General features: G+C 46.4%; 1 protein-coding gene across 15 annotated transcripts in view; it reads right to left on the bottom strand.

Moving 5' to 3' along the window:
• Positions 1-13,702, bottom strand: part of LOC132780560 (ryanodine receptor 1) — a 259,347-nt gene that overhangs the window by 2,038 nt on the left and 243,607 nt on the right. For all 15 annotated transcript variants that reach the window (XM_067461902.1, XM_067461908.1, XM_067461905.1 and 12 more), the window contains 10 exons: positions 12,342-12,745; positions 9,680-9,722; positions 9,359-9,489; positions 6,984-7,044; positions 6,413-6,559; positions 5,076-5,210; positions 2,973-3,129; positions 2,769-2,833; positions 2,427-2,527; positions 870-921 (listed from right to left, as the gene is read on the bottom strand). In XM_067461902.1, coding sequence (XP_067318003.1) covers positions 870-921; positions 2,427-2,527; positions 2,769-2,833; positions 2,973-3,129; positions 5,076-5,210; positions 6,413-6,559; positions 6,984-7,044; positions 9,359-9,489; positions 9,680-9,722; positions 12,342-12,745 — 1,296 coding nt within the window. The remainder of the gene's footprint in view (positions 1-869; positions 922-2,426; positions 2,528-2,768; positions 2,834-2,972; positions 3,130-5,075; positions 5,211-6,412; positions 6,560-6,983; positions 7,045-9,358; positions 9,490-9,679; positions 9,723-12,341; positions 12,746-13,702) is intronic.

Here is a 13,702-nt window from a genome sequence, read left to right as displayed (position 1 = left end):
TCACTCCCTCCTTCCTTCTTTTCCTTTCCTTCTTTCCTTCCTTCCTTCTCTACCTCTTTCCTTCCTTCCTTCACTTTTTGCTTTCATCCTTCCTTCTCTCTTGTACCCGCCACGCTTTGCTGTGGCCAATCTTCCCTCCCTCTTTCTCTCCTTCCTTCACTCCCTCCTTCTTTTCCTTTCCTTCTTTCCCTCCTTCCTTCTCTACCTCTTTCCTTCCTTCCTTCACTTTTTGCTTTCATCCTTCCTTCTCTCTTGTACCCGCCACACTTTGCTGTGGCCAATCTTCCCTCCCTCTTTCTCTCCTCCCTTCACTCCCTCCTTCCTTCTTTTCCTTTCCTTCTTTCCTTCCTTCCTTCTCTACCTCTTTCCTTCCTTCCTTCACTTTTTGCTTTCATCCTTCCTTCTCTCTTGTACCCGCCACGCTTTGCTGTGGCCAATCTTCCCTCCCTCTTTCTCTCCTCCCTTCACTCCCTCCTTCCTTCTTTTCCTTTCCTTCTTTCCTTCCTTCCTTCTCTACCTCTTTCCTTCCTTCCTTCACTTTTTGCTTTCATCCTTCCTTCTCTCTTGTACCCGCCACGCTTTGCTGTGGCCAATCTTCCCTCCCTCTTTCTCTCCTTCCTTCGCTCCCTCCTTCCTTCTTTTCCTTTCCTTTCCATTTCTTCTCTCCTTCCTTCCTTTCCTTTCCTTTCCTTCCTTCTTTTCCTTTCATTCTCTACCTCTTTCCTTCATTCGCTTTTTGCCTTCATCCTTCCTTCTCTCTCTATTTCTTTCTCCCCTGCAGTCTTATTTCAGGCTCTTAAACCAGGAAGATCTCTGTGTGACTCCCAGGCTACTCTTCCCACTGCCCCATCTCCAGGGTGGCTTCTTACCTGGCCAGTGTGCTCCGTTTCGTCTTTGTTGATGAGATACATGAGGAAGAACCTGTAAAGGGGAAAGAGGCAGACGATGATGTAGGACCAGAGGCTTTGATAATGGGAGCCTCTCTTCCTCGCTTGAGGCAGGAAGTGGGCTGTATTAAAAAAGGAAGGGTCTCTCTGATCCCACTCAAATGTTATAGGAGAGCTGTCACAAAAAGGTCAGTGGAGAGGCTACCAGTTCATGCTAAGCCTAAGCAAAACAGAATATTGAACAGAGAGGGTTAACTGCATTTTCATAGTGGCTATCCTGTGCTCCTTATCATTGCTGCCTTCATCCCGCTCTGGGTGGATGATATGGGCATCTTCTGGGTAGCATGTGCTTAACATGTACTTGTTTGTTTTTTGGCATGTCCCTTGGCAACTTCACATCCTGAGTCGCCAGAGGGCTGAGAAAAGCGATATATAAATATCGTAAATAATAAATAGTAAATAATATCGAGGGGAAATCTAATCCAGTTCAAAGCAGATAAATCCAGATTTTATATGGTAGTGTCACTGAGGTTCCAGGTCTCCCAGGTCCCTTCTATACTGCCACATGATCCAGATTATTAAATCAGATAACCCGCATTATCTCATTTGAACTGGATTATGTGAGACTACACTGCCATATAATCCGGTTCAAAGATGGCAGTGTGGTAGAAGGGGCCTCAAACCACACTGAGCGTTATATACACTTCAAAGCCAGGCAACAAAATGTCCACCAAAGCAAGTCCTTCGTGAGCATCAGTGCTCTGCTGTTTGTGTAAACCCCATCCCAGCTTCACACTGGTTTTCCTATGTAACCATCCACACACACAGCGAAACCGCTTTGAAACTGCATGAAATGATCAGTGTGGCTGTTTTCCTCCCTGGCTTCAGACCAATGCCCTAAAGCGAAAGCCTTCAGAGATACAAATATCTGTTGGTTTTGATCCCAGCAGCGCATATTCCCTGCTCCAAATCGGATGGCAGTTCTACAATTCCAAATGTGGTGGAAAACAGTTATGTAGTATTTACAACTCCCAGAAGAGCCCAGTCCCAAGCAGCGAGGATGAACTGCATTAAATTGAGGGGCGACTGAAGCAATAGGCAAGTTACGCATTTGCGTATAGTGCAAAATCCTTGAGGGGTGCTTACACTTAAAAATGTCCTAGGGCCGGCCCTGAAAATCTGCTGATGAGAATTCCCACAATAGATGGCTTTTATATCAACCTCAGGGACAACACTGTTATTGGAAGGCAGACAGGGCACTCAGCATCATGGCAGCATGACAATAAGCATCTTGGCAGCATGACTCATAGAGTTCTCCCACTGTAATCTGCATCTCAGAGGGATTCACACAGGTTTATATAGATCATGCCATGGTTTTCAAGTGGTCTGTATGACTTGAAAACCATGGCATGACCTTTATAAGCCTTTATGAATCCCTTCCCATCCCTCTGAGATGCAGATTACAGTGGGAGAAATCTATGGGTCCTTTAGAACATGACAACAAGCAGTGGGTCACCCAATTCCCAGAAAGTTGCTTACATATAATTCGCCAGGTTGTGCTCCTCCAATGTGTGGGTCTCAAAGCCGTGCGGCGTCGTGTCAAAATAGTCACTCCCGATTCCACAGATGAAACATTTGGTCTGTCAGGTCAAAATGGCCATGAGAAAAAATGGTAACACCAACTCAGAGCTTGATTTCTAGTTCCTCCTGAGAGCCTCCATCTTGGTTCCCCTCCCAGCCCTCAAACCAGTGCCAGACAGACCTCTGCAGCATTGATCAGCCACCCAATGTTTTGATTAATTTATCAATTACAGTTGGCAACATAGAGTTGGAGAGTTCTTGGACTAGAGAAGGAGGTGGCAAGGATCTGAGCCAGCTTACCTCCATGTCTTCCTTCACCTGCTCCTGCTGGTCTCTCAGCTCCCCAAAGGCATCAATGATTAAACCTGGGGAGAGGGGAGAAGGTCACAGAGAGAAAGGAGAAAATGCCCTCAGTAGTGATGCCCACCTCCACCTCCCACTGAAACACCTCCCTGAGTGTCCTATAAGAGGTACCTGTCCAAGTGAGGAGATCACATGACTCACCTTGTATAATGGCCAGCAGGATAACAATGACAAAGAAGAAGAAGGTGATATCAAAGATGACGCGGTACAGCTCGTATTCATCACCTGCTGGGTCCTCAATCTCATCACCGATGCCCCCACCAGCCCGGACCCCAACATACATGTGAAACAGGTAGCACTGTATTGTGGAGAGAGAGGGGGAAAGATTCAGGGGGAATACAAGACAAAATCAGGGATCAATCCCTACAACAAATCTTCCAAAATAACTTAATGTTTTCCCCTACCCTTAATCATTGGTGTTATTAAGTGCCATCTACTCATAAAACCTGAAAAGCCCAAGGAGAGGGAGAACTGCTCTATTAAACACCCCTAGTCACAATGGGTAGCTGGAAACCCTGTCTTTAGACATAAAATATATTTATGAGGATCAGAGGCTGGGAGATATAAGTTGAAAAAGTTATTCTTCCAAGCTATTTTTATCTCGCTCCTTCACCTTGAATCTGACAGGACAGGACATCTCCTGTCAGCAGCCTATGATACTGTGAACCACCGCCTCCTCCTGAGAAAAATGTCTAATATCACAAAGGACGACCACCTCACCCGCCTCATAGGAAACCTGCTACAAAACAGGAGCTTTTTTGTTGAGTTCCAGGTTCAGCGAAGCAGATGGCGGAAACAGAAGAATGGCCTGCCTCAGGGGAGCATGCTTGCTCCTTCCATGCTCAACATCTACACAAATGACCAGCCACTGCCAGAAGGGACAGAGAGTTTCATCTATGCTGATGATCGTGCCATCACCACTCAAGCAGGGAGCTTTGAGAACAGAAGCTCTCCGAAGCTCTAGGTGCTCTTACTGCCTATTACAGGGAAAACCAGCTGATCCCTAATCCATCTAAAACACAGACATGTGCCTTTCACCTTAAGAACGGACAAGCATCCCGAGCTCTGAGGATTACCTGGGAAGGAATCCCACTGGAGCATTGCAGCACACCCAAATACCTGGGAGTCACTCTGGACCGTGCTCTGACCTACAAGAAGCACTGCCTGAACATCAAGCAAAAAGTGGGCGCTAGAAACAACATCATACGAAAGCTGACTGGCACAACCTGGGGATCACAGCCAGACACAGTGAAGACATCTGCCCTTGCGCTGTGCTACTCTGCTGCTGAGTATGCATGCCCAGTGTGGAACACATCTCACCACACTAAAACAGTAGATGCGGCTCTTAATAGACACGTTGCATTATCACAGGGTGTCTGCGACCTACACCACTGGAGAAATTACACTGCTTAGCCAGTATTGCACCATCTGGCATCTGCAGGAAAGCAGCAGCCAATAGTGAAAGGACCAAGGCAGAGACATCTCCAGCTCATCCCCTGTTTGGGTATCAGCCAGCACGTCAACGACTTAAATCTAGAAATAGTTTTCTTAGATCTACAGAGACACGCGCTGGAACACCTCAGCAAGTGAGAGTCCAAAAGTGGCAGGCTCAAACCCAGCACCTCAAGCCGTGGGTGATACCAGATGAGAGACTCCCCCCTGGGCACACAGAAGACTGGGCGACTTGGAAGGCACTGAACAGACTGAGCTCTGGCACCACGAGATGCAGAGCCAACCTCAAGAAATGGGGCCACAAAGTGGAATCCACGACATGCGAGTGTGGAGAAGAGCAAACCACAGACCACCTGCTGCAATGCAACCTAAGCCCTGCCACATGCACAAGGGAGGACCTTCTTGCGGGAACACCAGAGGCACTCCAAGTGGCCAGATACTGGTCAAAGGACATTTAATCAACTACCAAACTCACAAATTTTGTATTTTGTCTGTTTGTTTGCTTTGTTCTGTTAGAAATGTAATATAATTGACTGGTTACCCTGTCAATAAATAACCTTGAATCTGGGGAGAAGATCACTGAGAATAGACAGATGTTCTTTCAGAGTTTATGGAGGGATGGTCATTGTTTTTATGATATCACACTTTGGCTGCAGTCCTTGTGTCAAAAAACTTTATCAGCAACAGTGGGATACAGTAAATTTTGGATGTGCAAAAGAAGACCACATTGAGCTTTCTCCGAAATTGTTCCATGCTCCAGCCTGTCACAACATCTCTCTCCCTCCGTCTCACCGTCATCATGTCGTCACATTTCATGTCAGGCTCGTCTTCATCCTCGCTCTTGTTGTAGAACTTGCGGAAAAAGTTGAAGGCGACTACAGTATAGAGGTACACAACCACCGCCAGCAGCCCCACCGTCATCATCAGCTAAGGAAAAATGATATATGCACAAAAGGAGTTTAGTGGAATTTCTTGGCACCATTTGTTGAGAGGGGGGTTTGCCTTTGTTCTCCTTCTGCGGGATGAATTTTCATTCACTGGGCCAAATTTGGCACAAGTACCTGATCTGCCCAAATTTGAATACTGGTGGGGTTGGGAGGGGGATTGATTTTGTCATTTGGGAGTTCTAGTTGCTGGGATTTATAGTTACCACAATCTACAATCAAAGTGCATTCTGAACCCTCTTGCGGCAGAAAGAATACGACTTGCCTAAAGTCACTCAAAGTTTCCTTTGGCTAAGCAGGAATTTGAACCCTAGCTTCCTAGTATCTTATGCCAGTGTTCAAACCACTACACCTACCTGCGTGACTGCATCTCTGTATACGAACCCACATGATCTCTTCGATCATCTGGAGAGGCCCTGCTCGCGATCCCACCTGCATCGCAAGCGCGATTGGTGGGGACGAGGGACAGGGCCTTCTCAGTGGTGGCCCCTCGACTCTGGAACTCACTCCCCAAGGACATCAGGCATGCCCCAAAGGCTGGCAGTCTTTAGAAGGAGCTTGAAAATGTGGTTGTTCCAGTGTGCCTTCCCAGAATAAGGAAACTCCAAGCAATATGTCCCAAATGCACTTTACTAGAGATCTAGAATTGCTTGCATGCCCCACCTATCCCTAAAATATTTATCCTATTTCACCTGATCATGCCCAGCACTTTTAAAGATTTTAAGCACTACATTTGGCCCTGCCACAGGTCTTAATGCACCACGGTGTTATTGTTTATGTTTTTTGCTTTGTTTATGAGTTTTTTAATTATTGTATTGTTGTCATTGTGTTTTACTGATGTGTTTGGGCTCGGCCTCTTGTAAGCCGCACCGAGTCCTTCGGGAGATGGTAGCGGGGTATAAATAAAGGTTTATTATTATTATTATTATTATTATTATTATTATTATTACACCAAACTACTAGAATACATTTGCTTCAACCCAGCATGGTTTTCTAAAGTTCCTATGGTTTGCTTTTTCAATTTTCAAACCATGGATGCAGAATTTGTGGATACAGAGGGCCAACTAAAATCCAAAAAAACAACTTTCCTGAACACTGTTCCAGAGTGCTTCTCAAAGATGACCCAAGTTCACCTTTTGGCATTAAACAGCAAAGGGTTAAGGGTGCTCCCCAATCGCATCCTACCTGTTTGCCATTGTGAGTGACAGAGGAGAGGATGGTCCGCAGTGTCTTGACCCCCATGGCGATGTCCAGGAGGTGGCAAGCAAAGAAGAAGTTGTTGTAGTGGCCGAGGGCAGACATCACCATATACCAGAAGAGATACAGGAAGGACTGCAACGAGAAAGGGAGAGGATGTTGCAACGGAGGCCAGGTGGACAGCCAAGTGAGTTCATCAATGGCGTATTTGTGTGTGGAGGATTCTTCAGTGACACAAGTCAGAAGGTTCCTCAGAAGGTCATCATATGTCAACAGAGCAGGTGACACTGAGAGGAATTGTCATCCTTCAGAAATCAGCAGCCAGACAAATCTGGATGATGTTATCTGGACCCTCAACTGCCAAGTCCCAAGGAAAAGAGGATGAGTGAGTATCACTTGGGACAGTAAGTCATAACAGGAGGCCACTGAGGGGACTGGCTTCCTCTACATGCCAATTTGCTAAAATGAGGCACCAACTCGTATAAGTAAAGGTAATCCCAGTGCTTGACGTCCTACATTTAAGCAGCTATCTGGCCTTCAGCTGCATCTTTCCACTCACGTTGTCTGTGAAGATCACTCCAAACTTCCAGATCTTGTATTTGAGGTCAATGGAGGTGATCCTGAGGGAAAGAAAGGAGATGGGTGAGGCGGAAAGCCCATGTATACAAGCACATATACATATGTATGTTTTATTATGTACTAGCTTGGGGACCCGGCGCTGCCCAGGTTATTAGAGAAAGGCATTGTTTGTCTGTGCTCCAAGTTTAGTCTAGATCCAGTGTCAACTGTGGTCAATCCTCCTCCAAACCATAATAGGATGTAGAGTGGGTCATAGAGGCTCTGTGTGCCAAGTTTGGTCTTTATTGGTCATTGGATAACAGTCACAGTGCTCTCAAGAAGTGAGTAAAGGTACTCCAAGTCCCATCATCCATTGTCCATCCTCCCCCAAATGGTACCAGGATGTAGAGGGGTCATGGGGGCTCTGTGTGCCAAGTTTGGTCTTTATTGGTCATTGGATAACAGTCACAGTGCTCTCAAAAAGTGAGTAAAGGTACTCCAAGTCCTATCTTCCATTGTCCGTCCTCCCCCAAATGGTACCAGGATGTAGAGTGGGTCATGGGGGCTCTGTGTGCCAAGTTTGGTCTTTATTGGTCATTGGATAATGGTCACAGTGCTCTCAAAAAGTGAGTAAAGGTACTCCAAGTCCCATCAACCATTGTCCATGCTCCCCCAAACAGTACTAGGATGTAGAGTGGGTCATGGCGGCTCTGTGTGCCCAGTTTGGTCTTTATTGGTCATTGGATAACGGTCACAGTGCTCTCAAGAAGTGAGTAAAGGTACTCCAAGTCCTATCATCCATTGTCCGTCCTCCCCCAAATGGTACCAAGATGTAGAGTGGGTTATGGGGGCTCTGTGTGCCAAGTTTGGTCTTTATTGGACATTGGATGAGGGTCGCAGTGCTCTCAAGATGTGAGTGAAGGTACTGCAAGTCTCATCATCCGTGGTCCACCCTCCTCCAAACTCCAATAGGATGTAGAGTGGGTCATGGGGGCTCTGTGTGCTACGTTTGGTCTTTATCGGTCTTAGTTGGAGGCCACAGTGGTCTGTGGGAACCAAAGGGTTTGAAAGTACGACAAATCCCATAATCCATTGTCCATCCTCCCCAAACCTTACCAGGAGGTAAAGGGAGTCATGGGGGTTATGTGTCAAGTTTGGTCCAGGTCCGTCACCCTTGATGGTCACAGTGGGCTGTGAAAGTGGCAGCCAATCCGAAAGCTGCCACATAGACCTCCCTACGTCTGCCCTCCACATACATACATACATACAAACATTCACTTTTATTATATAAATAGATTGACCAAAAATGCAGCACAGAGGCAAGGGGCGTTGGATATGATTTGGGACAGAGATCATGGTTCAAGTCCCTACTGAGCTGTGAAACTGATTGGTGATCATTTAATCTGGCCTGGAAGTGGCTCTCTGCTGATTGGGCTTTTGGGCGCAAACCAACATGTGCATGTAAAGAACCTATAGTTAGGTACATGTGTAACTTAAAGCTATGACACTTTTTCTGCTTAACTAAGAATGGGACCAAGATTTTTGCTGTGCTCAAACAACCTCTGCCCACCCACTTTCCCCAGGTGTGCCGTCGCACCTGGGGGCTATAGCTCTTAGTGAAAGAGGCATGGACGTGGCATCTTTCCCCGGGGATTGCTTCTTGCCCTCCTATAGGAAACTAGAACTCTCAAAGACCCAAAACACTGAAAATAACTCAAAATAAGATGTATTGTTCACAAAGAGTTATTTCTTTAAAGAAGTGAGCTGGAAGCTTCAGAGGGGTGAAGGAAAATATATGTTACAGTCTCAGTTAGTCCTGGGTCCAAGGAGTTTGAAGCTGAGAAGCTTTTCCAAGTTTCCTCAATGGCTGTGAATGCCGGAGCAATCCACAACCCCAGTTCAAATGGCCTATGTTTGAAGACTCAGGATCTTCCTCTGGTGCCAAAAGAACCGGTTTGAAGGCGCTTGAGACTTCCAACGTCGTTCAGGTTGGTCTGAACATGAAGTATAAGTCTCAAGGGTAAAAACCTCAGAATTGGTGCTGAGAGGTAATTTAATCAGGGTCTTTTAGAGTCAAGTCTCTTACTCACATCCATCTGATAGAAACTGATGGCAGAATGAAAAAGGGAAGCACTCCCCTCCCCCAGGAAGAGGTGGGGCCAAACAATTGAGCTGAGAAAGCAATTCAACTGATGCAAACCACATTGATTGACAGCTATAAATAACCAATCAATCCAACTATACATAAGCAGGGTAAAAAGGCAGGATTAAGCATGATATAACAGTTTAAATCTTGCAACTAACAGTTCTAGACATAGGTGGCGCCACTCGCGCCGTCACACCAGGGGTATCACTAATTTTGCCCATCTTTCTCACCAAGTAAGAAAAGACTTGTCCGGCTCCGTTTTTTTCTCGTTCTGTGCTGAGATTTCCAGACTGGCCAAATCCATCCCCAGCAGTTCTGCAATTCTCTCCCGTCCGTAGATGTCTCCGTACTTATCAAGCACCTGCAGAGACAAAACACTTGGGATTTTGGAAAAAGCTCTCCTTGACTCCCCAAGAGAGGCTCTTGATTAGATTAACTACCTAAACATGAACCATTCCCTCCACCCCACTTGTCCACACATTCCTCACTAAAGATGCGGATGAAGGCAGAAGGGTTGGACTAGATGGCCCTTGTGGTCTCTATGATCTCACCTTTCTCTTGATGAATTTATCCCAATAATTGCTCGGGAATGACCTGGCAAAGGAAAGAAATGGAAAAAAACATCAAAGAAGGTATATTACCACCTTCCACTACCATCTAGGTATGCCATCCTGCCAAGAGCTTGTTCCGCCTCAAGAAGAGCATCTTTCCCTTCTATGAATCCAGGTAGTTTCCCTTCCTCATCCCTCTGCAGATATCCACAGCTGAGTTTCATACAAGACATTCACATGCTATGGAATTACCTTCTCAAAACACACACAGGTGGATAGCCATTTGGATAACTTTGGATAAACCTATCAACAGCCCCTAACCATGATCACATATGTAATCAATATCGACAAAGGTGTATTGTCGAAGGCTTTCATGGCCGGAATCACTGTGTTGTTGTAGGTTTTTTCGGGCTGTATGGCCATGGTCTAGAGGCATTCTGTCCTGACGTTTCGCCTGCATCTATGGCAAGCATCCTCAGAGGTAGTGAGGTCTGTTGGAACTGGGAAAGTGGGTTTATATATCTGTGGAATGACCAGGGTGAGACAAAGGACTCTTGTCTGCTGGAGCTAAGTGTGAATGTTTCAACTGACCACCTTGATTAGCATTAGGAGACTACACAGAGAAGCCTTTGAAATACACAAGTATGTGGACAATTTCAACAGAAAGGAAGAGACCATGAAAATGAACAAAATCTGGCTACCAGTATTAAAAAACTCTAAAATTACAACAGCACAACAACAGAGAGGAAACAAACAAGGACATCTAATCACCTCTCAACAAAAGATTGCCCCAGGCACTGCCAGGCCATTATATGCTAATCAAGGTGGTCAGTTGAAACATTCACACCTAGCTCCAGCAGACAAGAGTCCTTTGTCCCACCCTGGTCATTCCACAGATATATAAACCCACTTTCCTAGTTCCAACAGACCTCACTACCTCTGAGGATGCTTGCCATAGATGCAGGTGAAACGTCAGGAGAGAATGCCTCTAGACCATGGCCATATAGCCCCAAAAAACCTACAACAACCCATTGACAGAGATGGTTGGCTTTCAGTTCCAGGTGTAGCTTTTTTTTTTTGGTCATGTCAGGAGTGACCTGAGAAACTGCAAGTCGCTTCTGGTTTATTTTGGTCATTTATTATATTTCTTTGCATTTGATATATTTATGTTTTGGTATTGTTATGTTTTTGTATTACAATGTATGTACTGCACTGATGGGCTTGGCCTCATCTAAGCTGCACTGAGTCCCCTTGGGGGAGATGGAGCGGGGTATAAATAAAGATTATTATTATTATTATTATTATTATTATTATTATTATTATTATTATGGCTCCTCAGCTCCTCCTCGCTTTTGGCCATCAAAGTGGTATCATCTGGTATATCAGTTTTATACTAATTTATGCAATGCTTTTGATACGAAATAAATAAAATCTGCATATCTAAGGTTGTTCATGTTTCTTGCAGCGATTTTAACCTCAGCCCTGCATTTGTCAAGCCCCGCAAATCGCATGATGTGTTCTGCATACAAGTTGAATAGGTTGGGTTATTTTATTTATTTGTCGTGTCAGGGCAACCAGTCAATTATATTACATTTCTAACAGAACAAAGCAAACAAACAGACAAAATACAAAATTTGTGAGTTTGGTAGTTGATTAAATGTCCTTTGACCAGTATCTGGCCACTTGGAGTGCTTCTGTTGTTGCTGCAAGAAGGTCCTCCCTTGTGCATGTGGCGGGGCTCAGGTTGCGTTGCAGGAGGTGGTCTGTGGTTTGCTCTTCTCCACACTCGCATGTCGAGGATTCCACTTTGTAGCCCCATTTCTTGAGGTTGGCTCTGCATCTTGTGGTGCCAGAGCGCAGTCTGTTCAGCGCCTTCCAAGTCGCCCAGTCCTCTGTGTGTCCAGGGGGGAGTCTTTCATTGGGTATCAGCCATTGGTTGAGGTGCTGGGTTTGAGCCTGCCACTTTTGGACTCTCGCTTGCTGAGGTGTTCCAGCAAGTGTCTCTGTAGATCTTAGAAAACTATTTCTAATAGGTTGGGTGAGAGGATACAACCCTGCCGTACGCCTTTCCCAATCTTGAACCAGTCTTCCACTACTAGTTCTTAGTCTTTCTTTCTGCCCCTGTTAGCCTCTCAAGGCCTGGATCCTCTTTGCCATTTCTGAAAGTAAGGATTCTGAGGGCAACACTCCTGCCTTGAAAGTGTGTGTCTGTTTGTGCCTCATTTAGTGTTGTTGTTGTTGTTCATTCGTTCAGTCGTCTCCGACTCTTCGTGACCTCATGGACCAGTCCACGCCAGAGCTCCCTGTCGGCCGTCACCACCCCCAGCTCCTTCAAGGTCAGTCCAGTCACTTCAAGGATGCCATCCATCCATCTTGCCCTTGGTCGGCCCCTCTTCCTTTTGCCTTCCACTTTCCCCAGCATAATTGTCTTCTCTAGGCTTTGCTGTCTCCTCATGACGTGGCCAAAGGACTTCCAGTTTGTCAACTTTGCCTCATTTGGTGGCCTTAGTTATTTAAACATTCGAATGCTCCTTATAACCCCACCAAGCCTCATTTCCCACGACATCATATAGGGTTGTCTCTAGGTCTCCACATCTGTCCCTGAGCTCCCAGGGTCTTGACCCGTCCCCCCTTCCCTTCCCCATCCCGCAAAGGGACTCACGGGGCGTTGAGCACCAGGCGGTCCCACTGGCCTTTGATATCGTCGTCTTCGGGCTGCTCCGTGATGTAGAGCCCATCAAACTCCAGCTTGCGCGCCAGCTCCTTCTCCCGCTTGAAGATGACCAGGGGCACTTTGAGGCAGTTGTAGCCGATGATGCAGAGGAAGGCGACGAGGGTGTGGACGATGGACAGGAACTGCAAGGCCGGCTGCATGTAGCCCGTGCTCTCCTCCAGGAAGTAGTAGACCACGCTGTCCTCATCGTCTTCATCCCCGTTGCCGTTCCCATTGCCATCCCCACCATCATCGTCCCCGCCAAAGCCTGAGCCGCCGCCTGAGCCTCCATCCAGGTCTCCTTCAAGGCCAGAGCCTTCAAACTCCTCCTCGCCTGGAGGCGTTTCGGATACCTGAGCAATACAAGCAAGAAGAGAGGAAGTTAGGCCAGAAAGGAGACTATTTTCAAGCCTGATTGATCCACTGAGTTGAAAAATCCTGACTCCCCCCCCTCTTGTGGCTACCGGATTCCCATCATTGTCATGAATGCCCTCCCAGAGGTGTCACTTTCCCGCCTGGCAATGGTTTCATTCACAGATTCCAACCAGCCTCTTTGGTTTGGCATGTTTGTTTACAAAAACGCTTTGCTATAAAGTGCAATCAATGGGCTGCACGTGCTCCCCCCTTGCATCATGTTTGTGGCCACCAAGGATAAAAAAATATTGGGTTGTTGTAGGTTTTTTCGGGCTATATGGCCATGTTCTGGAGGCATTCTCTCCTGACGTTTCGCCTGCATCTATGGCAAGCATCTTCAGAGGTAGTGAGGTCTGTTGGAAGTAGGAAAAGGGGTTTATATATCTGTAGAATGACTAGGGTGGGACAAAGGACTCTTGTCTGTTAGAGCTAGGTGTGAATGATAAACAGAGGCTGGGTGGCCATCTGTCAGGGGTGATTTGAATGCAATATTCCTGCTTCTTGGCAGGGGGTTGGACTAGATGGCCCATGAGGTCTCTTCCAACTCTTTGATTCTATGATTCTATGATAGCCATGTATAAATATGTGAGAGGAAGCCACAGGGAGGAGGGAGCAAGCTTGTTTTCTGCTTCCCTGGAGTCTAGGATGCGAAACAATGGCTTCAAACTACAAGAGAGGAAATTCCATCTGCACATGAGGAAGAACTTCCTGACTGTGAGAGCCGTTCAGCAGTGGAACTCTCTGCCCCGGAGTGTGGTGGAGGCTCCTTCTTTAGAAGCTTTTAAACAGACGCTGGATGGCCATCTGTCAGGGGTGCTTTGAATGTAATATTCCTGCTTCTTGGCAGAATGGGGTTGAACTGGATGGCCCATGAGGTCTCTTCCAACTCTTTGATT

The sequence above is a fragment of the Anolis sagrei genome, chromosome Y, assembly GCF_037176765.1.
Source record: "Anolis sagrei isolate rAnoSag1 chromosome Y, rAnoSag1.mat, whole genome shotgun sequence".
NCBI classification, from domain to species: Eukaryota; Metazoa; Chordata; class Lepidosauria; order Squamata; family Dactyloidae; genus Anolis; species Anolis sagrei.
This window is presented reverse-complemented; position numbering and strand designations above follow the sequence as displayed.